General features: G+C 34.8%; 2 protein-coding genes and 1 non-coding gene across 9 annotated transcripts; 1 reads left to right on the top strand and 2 right to left on the bottom strand.

Moving 5' to 3' along the window:
- Positions 1 to 4016: 4016 nt before the first annotated feature.
- Positions 4017 to 7552, bottom strand: LOC107875283 (probable protein phosphatase 2C 51). 6 transcript variants are annotated; one of them, XM_047414266.1, is made up of 7 exons: positions 7409 to 7552; positions 6069 to 6338; positions 5549 to 5710; positions 5125 to 5204; positions 4907 to 5048; positions 4627 to 4801; positions 4017 to 4547 (listed from the first exon to the last, which is right to left on the bottom strand). In XM_047414266.1, the coding sequence occupies exons 1-7, from the start codon at positions 7434 to 7436 to the stop codon at positions 4253 to 4255; spliced, it is 1152 nt and encodes a 383-aa protein (XP_047270222.1). In that variant the 5' UTR covers positions 7437 to 7552; the 3' UTR covers positions 4017 to 4252. The 6 variants fall into 6 exon arrangements, with proteins under 6 accessions (XP_047270222.1, XP_047270219.1, XP_047270220.1 ...); XM_047414263.1 differs by having other exon boundaries at positions 4028 to 4547; positions 4627 to 4798; positions 5549 to 5746; XM_016721933.2 differs by lacking the exon at positions 7409 to 7552 and adding an exon at positions 7322 to 7379 and having other exon boundaries at positions 4049 to 4547; positions 5549 to 5746.
- TRNAE-UUC lies at positions 4141 to 4212 on the top strand. Its single transcript has one exon. It is a non-coding gene; the product is annotated as a tRNA-Glu (tRNA).
- A 993-nt stretch (positions 7553 to 8545) lies between the features above and the next one.
- Positions 8546 to 12891, bottom strand: LOC107875282 (protein TIFY 4A). Of its 2 annotated transcripts, XM_016721930.2 has the most exons (9): positions 12561 to 12891; positions 12366 to 12487; positions 12104 to 12246; positions 11170 to 11260; positions 10927 to 11083; positions 10552 to 10617; positions 9977 to 10037; positions 9652 to 9869; positions 8546 to 8922 (listed from the first exon to the last, which is right to left on the bottom strand). In XM_016721930.2, the coding sequence occupies exons 1-9, from the start codon at positions 12676 to 12678 to the stop codon at positions 8909 to 8911; spliced, it is 990 nt and encodes a 329-aa protein (XP_016577416.1). In that variant the 5' UTR covers positions 12679 to 12891; the 3' UTR covers positions 8546 to 8908. The 2 variants fall into 2 exon arrangements, with proteins under 2 accessions (XP_016577416.1, XP_016577417.1); XM_016721931.2 differs by lacking the exon at positions 8546 to 8922 and having other exon boundaries at positions 9844 to 9875; positions 12561 to 12890.
- Positions 12892 to 15771: the final 2880 nt, after the last annotated feature.

Genomic DNA, 15771 nt, shown 5'->3' with positions numbered 1-15771 from the left:
ATGTTATGTTATTTGGTGCTTAAATAAGAGGGCTATAATAATAAATCATGTGCAAATTAAAGTAATCATGTGCAAATTAAAGTAACACATAAGTAGTGGCGGAACCAGTATTTTAACTAAAGGGGTTTATAAGTGAATATATGAACTAATCGAAAGGGGTTCAACATTTTAGCCATGTAAATATAGTATAATTTTTCACCGAAGGGGGTTCGGATGAACCCACTATGTAAAGGGTAGCTCCGTCCCTGCACATAAGTGGTCCATGCTAGCATTGTTGGTGAAGCCAGAATTTTGATTAAGAAAATTTAAAATATAAAGAAGTAAACACATGAATAATCTAAGGGTATTCAACCTAGAGTATACATATAACTTTTTCACGAGGGGTTTAGATGAACTCCTTTCGTTATCCTTGCTCCACCCAGGGCTACAACCAAATGTCAGATTAATTTAGATTTGCGTCATGCCAGACTTATTAAATAGGAGAGTGCTTCATATAAAGATTTTCTCTATTCTCAAGACTCAAACGCGAGCCCTCTAATTACGCATGATTATATATATTCATCATTTGTAAATCATATTAATTTTACTAGTCCCTCCTAAACGCAGGAGGTTCTATACATATGTTGGCAAATTTTTGAAGAAGAGGTATACATGTTAGGCGTATCTCACATTAGAATCAAAAAGAAAATGCGGAAACCTTTATTCGATAACAACAACAAATTTACATAGTATGCATGCACTTTTGAGTTCGATAATGGCATAGCCAAGAAACGAACAATACGTGTCATAAACTTAATTAAGGTGTGACACTAATATTACTAATATTTATGTCTGATACGAATAGTGACGCCCTTTTTCATTACCTTATAAGTATCTTTTAACCTTTAGAACAAGAAATCAGTCTTGCCAGTTTTGGTCATATATATTTCTTTCTAAGTTACTTATATAAATGGAAATTTACAAAGACACCATCCATGTTTTATATATTATTACTATTTCCATACATAAGGAGATTATTGGAGTCTAATCTGTAAAGGAAAAAAGCAAAGAAAAAAAATAAGGAAACAATCGATCCTTATACAGTGAAAAGTTATCTGTGATCTTGACGTTGAAGGTTTAATTTGATTCTTTATGTTGGTTTTGAGAAGAAAATTCTGTTTTCTTCCCTAAAAAGTCCCTAACTTATTGGCTTTAATTTGACACTAACCTTTTTATTTAATTTGCTACATTGCACTTATTGAATCTTTAGCCAAATCTCTCACCACTCAACTTTTAGGGTTTTTGCGGATTTTCTTACCAAAATTGAGTTTTTAATTTTCTATTGAAGGAAAATAAAAGTAGTAGCATAATTATTTTTATTTTTTCTTAAAGAAAAATATAAAACTTTTCTGGCAAATCTTTTTTGAAGAAAAAGTTTTGTAACTTTATAAATAGAAACACTTTTTCTCATACCATAACATCCACAATTTTTTATGTTTTTTTTACTCCTTATTTTGATTTAGTTTTTAACATGTAGGCCGAATGGCAAACCATATCAATAATATTATATTTTTTAAGTTTAATTTTGTGTCAATTATCATCATATTAGTTTGCAAACTTTAAGCTTTCGCATGACGCCCTCTCGATTTCGAACCCAATATTAGCTACCTAGTAACCTTCTATCCTAATTTTCAGTCTTTGATTAATACCATTCATCATGTTCTTGGTCAGCTGAAGTGATAAAAAGATAAGTATCCAAGACGAGAAGAAAACGAGTTGGAGTGTCCAAATGGCAAAAAGTATAGAAATTAGTTAATTGTTGACCCTAGATAGGAAGGTGTGGAGGTCGCGGATAAGGGTAGAAGGCTACTATGAGTGTGTGGGTTGTAGCAAGCAGCCAAGAGAGATCTTGTGTAGCGGGGTTAGTAATCCTAGGAGTGTGTACGCGGGTGTCTTTGGTTTGTGAGTGTATGTTACTACTAGGTGGGTGTCCTATTTCCTATGTCTTAGTTCATAATTTTCTTATTTCGTGTTGCCCTTATTTCTCGTATTTCGTATTTCTCTGATTTTTTATTATTTCTTACTCCTTATTTCTTATTTCTGTTTATTATTCTTTGTCTTGAACCGGGGGTCTATTGGAAACAGACTCTCTACTTCTTCGGAGGTAGCGGTATGGATTGTGTACGTCTTACTCTCCCCAGACCCCACTTTGTGGGAATACACTGAATTTGTTGTTGTTGCTGAGTAATACATACTCATGAATTGACTCAAGTAGTCCAAGCAATTTCATTTGCATGCGTACTGAATATTATCTTGTTATACAGTTAAAAAAAAAGAAAAGTCCGGTGCACTAAAGCTTCCGCTATGCGCAGAGTTCGGGGAAGGGCTCCACTAAAGCTCCCGCTATGCGTATGGTTCGGGGAAGGGCCCCACCACAAGGGCCTTAACTTACATTTTTGCCGGAGCCTGTTTTCAAGGCTTGAAACCGTGACCTCCCAGTCACATAGCAACAACTAACTTTACCAGTTATTCCAAGGCTCCCCTTTTATCTTGTTATACAGTAACATGATAAGAAAGAGAAAATTATTAACTGCATTACTATTGCATTGTTCTTTCCACTCTTGGAATAGGCAATATTTCTCAAGCTAGCTAGTTAAATGGAAATGATTGTGTTATTCTCGTGTTCAAATATTTGTGTCACCATGTTATCTAATATTTTAAGCGTTTGAATTAACAAGATACATGGTGTCACTATTCAATATATTCTTGTATATAAGATTTAAGTCGTCATAAACACTGACTATAATTATGTTTTGATTACCAGTATATATGATAATCAAATACAAATACAAAAACAAGAAGAGTCCAGACGAATAACAAATACAAAAAGGTGGTTCAAGATTCAAAGAGAACAGAAAGAATTCATGGCCACACATGAAAAAGAGAATAATTATATATAATGGTATAATTGGGAGTCAAAGATTACTTAGTTTTACACAGTGATTTTGCTGTTGCTTAGTCTTACTAACTTTTAGCTTCATATATAATTGTATGAATTAAGGATATGATATATAAAATGTGTTTTGAGGTATATACGCTTTTTGAACTGTTGAATCTCATGAAAAAGAGGAAGAGAATGACCTAATTATGGTGAACATTATACTATTGATTACTCTTCTTTTTACACGATGAAGATTAGATCAAACTAACGCGACTACAGAAAAAAAAATAAAAAATGCTTAAATTACTCCTATGAGTAAACATACAAAGAGTATACTAGGAAGATTCGATAAATACGAAAGAGCAATAACAACATACCGGTATATTCCCACAAAGTGAGCTCTGGGAGGGTAAAGTATATGCAGTCCATACCACTACCTCTGATGAAGTAGAGAGACTATTTCTGATAGACCCTCAACTTAGGACAATAAATACAAAAGAGCACACACATATATAGGGAGGTGCACCCGATCATCATTACATTACATTACATGATACTTTGAGCTTAGGTTTCACACATCTAAATTTAAGTATCATTTTTTTAAGAAAATATCACACTAGTATATACGATCTAGGGAGAGTAGCATCAGTTCACGTGAAGCTGGAACCCCCTAATGCGCCCCTGCCCACATTGTTGGACTTGTAGACTTACCACTTGGCACTTGCTCAGCCACAATAATTAAATAGTTTGTGTTTGTCGTACCTCCAAAAAATAACTTTCAATTCTCAGTTAAAAAGATATTATTTGTGATATATTATTACGGCTCCCAAATATAACTTGTGGTTTTCTTTTCTTTTTCTTTTTTTGGTTTCCCATCCAGTTTTCGGTGCCCGCATTGAATCCCGACTAATCTGGATCGTGCATTGCAGGGCCATTAAGATTGCAGCGCTCCCAACAGAGTTTTCTCTATACCCAGGGTCGAACCCCGACTTCTGATTAAGGATGGAATAGCCCCCATCTACTGGACTACAACCCTTGTTGGCTAGATCTTTGCTTTTCACTTGCAAATAAAATAAAAGTAGTACAGAGAAGGGGGAATTTACATGCACGAGTTATTTAAAGATAAAGCTAAACAAGTAGTAGTAATAGTGTTATCTTTTGGTATTTAATAGTCTGCATTTGGTATTTAATAATCTGTATGCGCGAGTTAAGCAAACGACTCCGTTATCGTCCAGCGGTCAGGATATCTGGCTTTCACCCAGGAGACCCGGGTTCGATTCCCGGTAACGGAATTTTTTGTAAGTTGCAAAGCATACTTGAATGAACAACATTTTACATCTGTTCTTTTTGTTCCATTGAAGGAGATTCTTGTCTCAATGGAATCACAATAACAGACAAATTATCACTGCTACCTTTACTAAATGCATTGTAGACAATGCAGTCTGCTAAAGAGGAGGATGAGTCGATGGATGTCTTGTTCTCGACAGCATGTTTTCCGCGTAAAATATCACAGACATCCTGTGGACTCAATCTCTCAAATATGCCATCAGATCCTATCACTACATACCAGTCTTCATTTGACAAACGTCTCCAACCCGTGACCTCTGGTTCTGCGATAACTCCATATCTGGAGATACCAAAAGAAAATAGATCAGAAGAGATGCTCTCGGCTTGCTAACCTTGTGTCAGAGAGTTGAAGATTGCACCTTTTCAAGCGAATATCTCCAATAGACCGCGAGACAGCCAATATACCATTAACACGAGGCACCCCAACAGTGAGGACAACTCCACCAGCTGCATGAATTCTTGCCTTTTCATCATCCCTATCAGGATGGTGATCGTTTGTTAGTTCCTCAGCTTGAAGTCTTGTGACGAAATCTCCTTAGATATTCAAACAAAGCAGACAGAGTAAAAGGACCGTAAGAAAAATGGACGCGTCATAATCAACAGAGCTTTAACGAACAAAGAGTCTGCAAGATTTTAAACCTTCATTGTCCTGATCAAAATGAGCTTTCCTCGAACATACGAGTGCTTTTGAGTCACCCAGGTTACCAACTAATATCTTACCATTCATCCAAAGAACAACTATTGCAGTTGATCCAGAGACGTAGTCATTCTTCAAAGCTTCCTGCAGAGAAAAATTGACTTGAAAATCCAAAAGGACAGCTTAAGAAACCAACAAACACAAGGAGATCTGTATGTGCCTGCGAAAACTCTGAATCTATGTCTTGGATTGTTCTCAAGAGGGCTTTCTCTAGAATTCCATGTGTCGATTCATCATCAACTACATATAATGCCCCATTAGAACTGTGTAAACATCAGGACATCAATACTTGTGCAGTCAAAAGTAGCTTAATAGGTATAAACGCTTTCCCTTCTGGTTTGAAATGCATACGAAGTGTATACATTTTTTCATTAATGGATGATTATTAACTCGTATGCAGATGCAGTGAAAGATTTGAAGCTAAGAAAGTGTAGAAGATGCAAACTACAACCACAAGACACATGTATGACGTAAACAGTATAAAGGTTAAAAATTCCTATGGCAAAATACTAATGCAGAAAATAACCACAGATATTCTAAATTTCTGTAGGACAAGTTACAAACCTTTGAATTTCAAGCCATACCTTTGAATTTCAATCCATATGGACCTGCTTCTTCATGCTCCTTACTATGCGAAAAGAGATTCTTGTATGTGTTGAATATAACGTGCAATAGAAGGTAATCTAAAATCCTCTGAGAAGCCATCTCACTTGCTTCCTTGCCTCCATGTCCATCAAACACTGCAGCTACACCCATACTAGCTTCGTTAAGTCCATCTTCGCCTAGTGATCATGAAGAAAAAGATGAGCAACAAGAACCGGGAACTTCATTAAACTGCAGAATTTGTTTTGATATCTTCAGCTGCATAACGTCCACCACATTTGGACTTAGTTTGAAGAGTTTTCAACTCTCGCGTAATAGCCTGCCCCCTTTTTGAGTCTTCAAAGCACGAGGGGTTCCAAATGGGAGCTACCATTGTAGCTTGAGAACGATACATTGCTAACAAGTCCCAGTTAAGTATAAGAAATAGGACAGACAATAGCTGCAGCTCTTTTATTACAATTAGATGTATGAACACGGCAACAAGTTAGTGTTTGGATCTACCTAAAACAGGCACAGTAACGTGAGGATAGCATCTAATACGATCTTCTTGGTATTTCCTACGCCCCTGATGTGTCGCTACCAGGCAATCATCTGTTCCATTTTTAATCGCAGCAGAAAAATCCCACCGAGGACATTCAGGAGAGCTGAGAACTGCTGAAGCACCTCCCTCATCATAGGCCATCATACAAGATACCATGACCTCATACGCATTAGTCGAGCAAAGAAATGCTACAAAGAGAAGTGCTACCATTTCTCCTTCCATTGTAAATTCTGCCATCAAAACCAAGAGTTAATTTATGACACAATATTTTGAGCAGACACTGCATTTTTGAGTCTATTGGAAATAGCCTCCGGCAGAAATGCAAGGTAAGGTTGCGTATAATACACCTTTGTGGTGGGGCCCTTCCTCGGACCCTGCGCATAGCCGGAGCTTTAGTGCACCGGGCTGCCCTTTAGTACATTTTTGAGTCTATTACCAATGGCGGAGCCACAAATTCAAACAAGGGGTTCCAATAATAGTAACGATAATCTCATGCTAAACAGATTCAACAACTTACATATATCCAAAAAAAAAAAAAAAACATGTTTGCCTTAAGTAAAACATATACCGTCTAGTTGGCGCAACGAATATTTACACAATCTATGTAACAATAACCTGCTCAACAATATTAGCAAAATGCCTTCTTCAACCAATCTTGATTGCATAGTAACTTAGAAAATATTATACATTGTCATTTGTCAGTGGATATAATCTAAGTTCAACTGACTAAAAGAAAAGCAAAATGAACAGAAATAAGGACAGAAATCAGAACAAAACAAAAGAATTTTTCCCTTAGAAATAGTTTTCTCCCTAAAATAATTTTTTATGCCTTCTTTTTTCCCCCAGCCCAGTCAAGCACTTTTTCTCTTTGGAGCTCTAAGGGGTTGTTTGGTACGCAAGATGAGTTGAATTAGATTATGGTACAACTTTAATCTGGAGATATACCTTATCCCATTCAATTTGTCATCATTTTATCCCAACGTGAGAGATGAAATAAATTAGTGTGGAGATTATAATTCCGAAATAACTAATCCGTTTACTATACGACTCCTAAGTGTAGCATATGAATACAGAAATGTATCAGGGCATTAGACCATACTAAACTGATCTTAACACAGGAGAATATTTCCTAAGTTTAGAAAAAAATTCAGGGATAAAATCTGGATTGAAAATAAACAGATGAACAACGCAAAATTTGGGAACAAATTGTTACCTAATTTAGCCTATTATCATTTGAAGAGGTATTATATATATCAGATAAATATTTTGATGGAAAACATTAAATATGTGCATATATTACCATATATACGGAGGTGTCCATCTTGCATCGTATGTCCGATTACGGAAATGAGAATATTTTCCCAATATATATGGAAATGTGAGCTGCAATTTACAAACTCAGCTGCAGAGGGCCGGGTAATAAACTGCTTGGCCCAATATCTCAAGAAATAACATAATTTACACATTTCCACTTCTTTAATTACTTTACTCTCTTCCAATTCATATACATAATAAGACCGATATATACATAGAAAACTTTATATATATAACAGGGCCGACACACACATAATAAGGCCAATTCATATACAAAACAAGTATGACAAGATCGACATGTACATAACAAAACCGATTCATATACATAACAGGGCCGACATATATATAGAAAGCTATGTATATGTATTTTTAGAGAAAAATGAGATTTTTATAATACGTTTGGAGAGATGAGATTTTATGTAATAAGTAAAATTTAAGTTGTGGGTTTGTGTAATTTTTAGATTTATGAATCGTAATTATCCCAAACATCAAAATACTCACGTGCAAAAAGAGTGATTTGTACATAAATATTTATCAAATACAATATATTGCCAAATGTCTACCGAAAACAATCTATCTAGAGAGTAGGGGTAAAGTTGGCATAAGCTCTACATCAGGTATTTAATTGTTAGTGTAAGATTTACTTAAATGGTTGTGAGATTAATAGTGGGAGAGTTCGTTAGTAGCTCTGAGAAGAATTTTGAGTAATAAAAAAACAAAAGTCAGGTAAGTAATACTCGTTGATGATTCATTTCTTTTTTAAAAAACAAAAAAAGTGAAATCATACATGTGGATCGCAATCCTTATTCTTTAACTTCAAAGTTTACGCGAGAAGGTAGGTATCCTATACAAATGCAGATACTTAAAGATAATTCTTCCCAATATTTACTTCTCCATTGTAGTCTTAGTCAACAAATAGCTGAATTAACAAGCTGAAGAAGAAATTAAGCCTAACAATCACGTTAATCCGATCTAATAACATAGCAGGAAATCTTATTTTAAACGCCAACAATCACGTCAAGGATCATACAGTTCCCCCTGGCTGCAGCCTGCACTCCATCGCCCAGCACGAACCATGGGAACAGTAACTGCATTTGGTGATACAAATTTGAAAGTGAACAAGTTTCAGAAAAATTGGACATGTAATTGCTACTTCCAAGTACGCGAGATCATTGAGAATGGTTCCAGCAACAAGGAAAAGTAACAGCCTAAAATCAATATTGAAGATGTAGACTAGCTGTGATGAGAAAAGAGGAAAAGAAAACGTTTCATGACCAGACAAATGTTTCACTAATTTTCTCTTCATTTACATAACAGATGAACCTAGATAGAGAACGGCGGTTTCACATATACTGTCCTAAGAAAACGTGCCATCGGCATCCCACTTCATTCAACTATTCAGACGCTAGAACATGACATGGCCTCCAAACCTTTCAAGACAAAACAGAGATCTGGTGCGCATCCCCAACCATTAAGTTTCCAACATTCACTCTTTAACACCTGAAAAGCAATAAAATACATCAAAAACTTGACCAATTAAACGTCTCATATATCTCCAGAGACCAGTTTCCAGAACTAGAACTAGAACTTGGGTTAGTTGTGAGAGTGAGACTGTTGCAAGAAAGAGAAAAATGAATGAGAAGCTTCAATCAGATGCTCAAAAGATTTATATAAAAAACAAGCAAAAACGACTATAATAGTTGATGTTCAATACTTGGTGTTGCAATGACATCTAGCAAAACAAATGAGATATGCTATAGGATGAGCAAAGAGAGCTATAAACACAATGAAGCTATTCATTCATTCACTATTTAATCATTTACAAGAGATCACTAAATTTATGAACTGAGGCATCTTTTATGAATTTGCCCAACTTCCCAAGAGAGGATAGTTGGTTCAAAAGGCAATAGCTTTCTTTCAACGGGCAGTGAGGCAGGAACCTGATGCTATCTTGCAATTCAATTGCCAGCAAGAATCTTAGAAAAAACAGACTCAGGTAAAAATGTGAAGTTTGTGATTAACAACTTGGTTACCTATTGAAACAAGGAGTACTTTATTTTTGAGAAGCAATATTCACTTATTTCCTAGATGTTGAAAAGTTTTTCAGTCAATAACAATTCCCTGTATAAAGCACAGACTAATATTTGTAAGGACAAAAAAAAAAGTTATTGTAACTAACATTTGAAAGTACTATGACCACTCAAATAGGGAGGTTGTAAGCAACATCACCTCTGTCATTGAGACCACTAGAAAAAGTGGGATTCATCTGAACATTGTCTAGTGTGGGACCACTTCCTGTAGGTGCAGTAGATAGTTTAATGCGGGGTGTGAAGCAAAGATCAGCCTCACTTGTGTGGTCACTTGACGTACGAGTCCCCATTCGATCATTTAAATAGATATCCACGCTAGCTGATGAAGTTATTTCTACCTTTCTCTTGCACTTGAACCTTCACCTAACAGAGATGTGAGAGAGAGGAAGAGACAGAAAGCAGTGCGGAGATCTTCTTATATTGTTTCACTTTTTTTGAACAGAACAGCTCAGTTATTGTAATACCTGTCTTTTCGCTTCTCACGATATCTTTGTACTGATGCTTTCCTGCTTGCAGGGCTCTCCACTGCTTATGCAGACATAAATAAATGAAGAAAATTAAGCAGAATTTAAATACAATGTTCATATTGTTTTCAGCATAAAGAATATTGTTACTTAACATTAGTTACTTCCACAAAGAGAAGTAAACAGCACTAGACCAACATTTTTCACCTAAGCAAATTTTTTGCTTACAGAAAACACAGAGTTGCCTTCCAACACTCAGATTACATTTGTGAGCTTCAGGATGGTATTTCCATTGTAAACAAATATATTTCTTTTAGAAGATAGGGTTAGCATGGAAAGAAAGTTTTTCACTTCTAGTATTTCCCCCCTATTTCTATGAGATTGTTTACTTCAAAGTAGTGGATCTTAAAATGCTGCTTCTTTTTCTGTTGTTGAAAAGGAATAGATCTTAAAATGCCTTCCATATTATATTTTAATCTCTACTAGAACAAAGTAGCTTAATATTCACGAATTTATAATGTCCAAGGAGTAATTTGTGGGGAAAGAGAAGAACAAAAAGATAACTGAGAATATACCAGGATTATCATCATAAAAGCTGTTGCTTTCGTATACAGGAATGCGAGAAACTTCACTCATTTTCACTGTAAAAGATTCAAACTAAAATGTTATAAAATACAATAAACATCTTCCCAGACGTTCCAAGGAAAAAGTGACACCACCTCACAAAAGTAATAATTAGAGAGATATTTTACACCCCCATATATTACATTTAGGATCATAAAGTTGTTACATATTTTCACATTAACTTCTTATGGTTGCTTTATTTTTGCAGTAACCTTTGAGCCCGCCTCACCAAAATCCTCAGAAACAAAGACTATTTAATTCACATTCTCAAGTTGCCTTTGCAATCAAGTAAAGTACAACAGAATAGAAGTAATGCAACTAATGACCTGTTTGAATAGTTGGTACCAAATCAGTATCTGGGCGCAGTTTAGTAGTTGCAGCTTGTAAATTGCATGCTGTATGTCGAGCTGCTACAGTAGCATTCGACGGAGTTTCTGAAGGCACACAGAGGGGGCTTGAAGCAAGACACATGATTGTTTGTGCCTAAAAGTTGCAAGTTGGCCATATCAGGAAAAAAGTGAAACGATACTGATTTAGTGAAGTTCCCAATTTTCAGCAAGTTCAAATACCTTGTCGGCAGGCACATCATCATAGACATTCACCTTGCCACTGTAGAAGATGGTCATTTGTCCTACTGGTGTATCTGCTGTACCTATTGTTCTAGAATCACCAATAGAAAAAGCTATCAGGTTTAGAAGCTAGACAGGATGAAGTTTCCTTTGAAGGAAATGCTAGCCAAATGGAGGCCCGTGCCCCTATAGATATGCAGAATCACAAGCTGCCTTACAATGCCTTGTTTTTCAATAGAGTATCTTCTAACAAACTATAAGTTACAAAGGCATGTGGAAATATAAATGGTGAACATATTTGGATCTGATGATTTGTTAATAGACAAAAGAACTTACCTAAGTTCTAAAATCATAAATTTGCAATCAACAGAGGTTCGTATTAAGGCAAGACTACAAGAAGCAGGAGTACTATGCAGATGAGCAGCAAGATTGAAGTTCATCATAAAGACTGAATATTTATATGCTTTTCTAACAATAAGGCACATTAATCAGACATTTTAACCACAATAATCCAAAAGAACAGCACTCCCCATAAACCACTTACTATACCAAAATGAAACAAGAATGGAGGCCAGATTAGAGAAGGGTACTCTGACTTTGATGAGCACAAGCTAGCAGCAATTTAACAGAAGCATGAAAGTCGAGTATTCAAGAGGAACAATTTTTCTGGTCAAGTCCCTTTTCTTTAATAATAAAAGTTAAGGAACCAACAATCAACCATCCATTGAGCACAATACCGAGCTTATTGTCAATCAAGCAATCAATTAGTATGTCTCAATCCTAAACTTGTTAGGATTGACTACTAGAATTTTCCACGTCCATTCCATTCTATTCATAATTTCATTCTCATACTACATTTCGAGGTATACTTGTAGAATGTTCATTACGAGTTGATTATCAACTCGGACTACAACTCATCTCTACTAAAACTCACCTAGAAGGAGCTGAGTTATCAACAACAGCGAGCGGCTGGACAGTGAAATAATCAGGTCTATCCTGCTGATTTCTTCCACGAGGCACCGTTGCTTCAGCCGATTTAGAAGGTTCACCGGCTTCCGTAAATTTCCCTCTCTGAACCTACATTAATTTACAAAATCAATTAATAATATTATCATCACATAAACATGCTTAAGAGCCAAAAATGAAGATATATATAGTACTCCTATAGAAAGGGGAAATGCAGAGGGTGTACGTACATGAGGAATGTGAAGTATTCTGGGAATAGCGGGGTGATTATCCGGCGTCGTTTCAAGGAGAGCTTTTAGCGAAATGACTTGCTGAATCGCTTGTGATTTATTCCACGACGGCTTTCTCATCCCTGTACGGCACACTATTAATATACTAGACGATTACTGCAACCTAAATAATATACTATACAAGTTTGTTACTACCTTTTTGTTTGAGGTAACGGCGGCAATCTTCGCGAGTGAGTTGAGAAATGTCATCTTCAGTTAGTTGATAGAGTGGTTTATCCAGTGTTGATTTCCACGCTGTTTCTTCCGGCGGCATGTTGTCGAAGCTCCTCAGGCAAAAAGGGGCAATTTCAATTGGAGCAGCTTTTGAACATGTAAAGAAGAAGGACAAGTGTGGGGGTCAGAAAACCTGCAGCCCCATGATGCCACATATTAAGCAGCACCACTCACTATCCTCCCCGCTTCATCTTTCCAATTCCTGTTGCCAAAAAATATTTTAACAACTTATTCCTGTTGCCAAAAAAATATTTCAACAACTTACGTAAAAAAAAAATAAAAAAATGCAGCTCGGTGCATTGATAGCCTCCTAGTAATATGAAGGCAACTTGATCACTTACTCTGAGGTTCTCTTTCGTGTTAACAACTTACATAATTGTTTTAAAAATGCTGATTAATCGAAATTGAGGGTAATTGAATGAGTAGTTACACTTTTAACATTTAGGGGATTGAGAATTGAATAAATGTAAAAAAAAAAATGATTTCAGAAAATAAAATCAGTAAGTACTATAAAAGAAAATGATTTTTCGAGATGAATTTTAAGATGTTTAATAAGAAGATGTGACAGATCAATAAAGGCGGAACTAAAGGAAGGTAAAGGTAAAAAGGAAAAGAAGGTGGGGGAGCAAATTAAATAGAAACTAATAACACTTTTTCAGCATATTAAAAATGTATTCTTAAATAAAAAAGTTTAAACGTTAAAGATTATGATAAAAAATTAGTCGATAGTTCATTAATTTCCCGCAAAAAGCACCTTAGTAACTTCCTCCTTTCCATTACTCCATACCAACCAACAACAATGACCAAATCACTATAGTGCCACAAATAAGGTCTGACCTCTTCTATGTACCCATATTATTATTAGTATTCAGATGGTAGTATATGTTCTTCAATTTTAATACTACTATTGTTATAATTTTAATTTTATTTACTTTTACATCAATAATATTTTGTCGAAAGATTATACTATTGAGTTGTTATTATTGTACCTGTAGTTTGTCATGCGTCAAGGGCCCTGTTGCCAGCTCTGTAAAGTGTTAAGCAATCATGCTGATATGTAAATAGTACTCTTCGTTTCATAATAAATGAATTATTGAATTATGACACATAAATTAAGAAAAAAATATTGAAAGACATAAATTTAAAATAACTTTTCATTTTTACCCTTGAAAAGGAAAAAGTTGACCTTGTAATATATTTTCAAAAGTTAATTGATTGTTAAATCATAAAGATAAATTTAAAAAAAAAATTCACATCATTAACTTATTTTGAAACACCAATAAATATTCCAACAATTCAATTATTCTGAAATAGAGAGTAGCACTATCATCATCGTGATATCGTCAGTCCAATGCTCCCAAAAAAACAAATCTATTTATTAGAACTTCATATGGTTTAATGTTCATTTAATTTTTTTGACCAAATCTTAGTGTTGTATTGATTCAATTGACAGGCTTTCCCAGAAAAATATCTTTACTTTTTTGTGATAACTACTTTTTCTGAATCATTTTACTTCTTGTTTTTATTTAAAAATCAATAATTCAAAATAATTATCATTTTAAAGAAATTAAAATAATACTTTTTTTATTTTATATTTATTGTTCATCTTACTAAAAATAGTTGTTTCATATTAATGGATTACTTATTAAATTATCATTTTAAAGAAATTAAAATATATTTTTTTTCATTTTATATTAATTGATCATCTTACTAAAAATAGTTGTTTCATTCTAATTGATTACTCCCTCAGTCTCATTTTATCCGTCCCAAATTTCCTAATCTGATGTCCCATTTTACTCGGCCTTTTTTACTTATCAAGACAAAATAATTTTTTTTTCATATTTTATCTTTTGCATTAATTATTTTTTTTAAAATTAAAATATAAACATCATTTAATAGGAGTACTATGGTAACTAGCCATGTTATTTATTATTTTTCTTAATAACTGTATCATCCCAATTTGCGACGAGTAAAATGGGACGGAAGAAGTACTTACTAAATCAATAAAGCATTCATTAATTTTTTCCTGCAATTAATTCTTTTTAAAGAGTGTTCACACTTCTTTTAAAGTTCACAATAAGTCTTTTTAAGGAGTGAATTAATAAATTATCTTTTTATTTATGATTTCTTTTTAAGAAGTATCATACTCTCTCCGTATGATGTTACTCGTCCCAATTTAACATTGCACATTGATTAAATAAAACAATTAATAGCATAACTATTTTACAATAGCACCCCTATTAAATGATGTTTACATTTTAATTTGAAGAAAAAATAATTAATAATAAGGGTAAAAAGGAAAAAAAAATCTCTTGTTTTGATTAATGAAAACTGACAAGTAAAATAAGAAATCAAATTAGAAAATTTGGGATAAATAAAATGAGACGGGGAGTATTATTTGGTGTGATTAATCTCTTCCCTTTCATATTCCACAACTTGTAATATTGACGTCAGTTTGTTCCAAAACTTTCTGTTCGACTATGTGATGACAGCTTAAATAGTTAATTACTTCCTCCATCTCAAATTATCCGTTCCAAATTGAGATTATTCATTGATTAAGAAAAATAATTATTAATATGTCTAATCTATTGTAGTACCCCTATTAAATGATGTTTATATTTTAATTTGAATAAAAAGTAATTAATGGAAAGGGTAAAACATGAAAAAAAATTGTCTTCTCTTGATTAATGACAAAAGACAAGTAAAATGAAAAATCAACTGGCGCGTGCCAGGGAGGTTGGAGATCGTCCCAGTGTGGTCCGTTTAATTTTTCGTGGCCATTTGGGTGGACAAATGTGTGAAACGGCACAAACGGGATATTTTCGGGCCAAATCAGTGTGCTATAGCCCACGATTTTAGGGGTGGGCTCGGGGTCCGGGCGTGCTGTCGGCCAAAAATTGATCGGGGCGTGCAAAGGAGGTTAGGGATCGGCCCAGTGTGGTCTGTTTAAAATTTTGTGGCCATTTGGTTAAACAAATAGGGGAAATGGCGCAAACGGGGCATTTTCGGGCCAAATCAATGTGTTATAGCCCACGATTTTGGGGGTGGGCCTGGGGTCAGAGCATGATGTGGGCCGAAAATCAACCGGGGCGTGTCAGGGAGGTTGGGGATTGTCCCACTATGGTCCGTTTAA

The sequence above is a fragment of the Capsicum annuum genome, chromosome 6 (assembly GCF_002878395.1).
Source record: "Capsicum annuum cultivar UCD-10X-F1 chromosome 6, UCD10Xv1.1, whole genome shotgun sequence".
In the NCBI taxonomy this organism is placed as follows: Eukaryota; Viridiplantae; Streptophyta; class Magnoliopsida; order Solanales; family Solanaceae; genus Capsicum; species Capsicum annuum.
The sequence above is the reverse complement of the archived record's forward strand: the minus strand, read 5'-3'. Positions and strand labels throughout refer to the sequence as shown.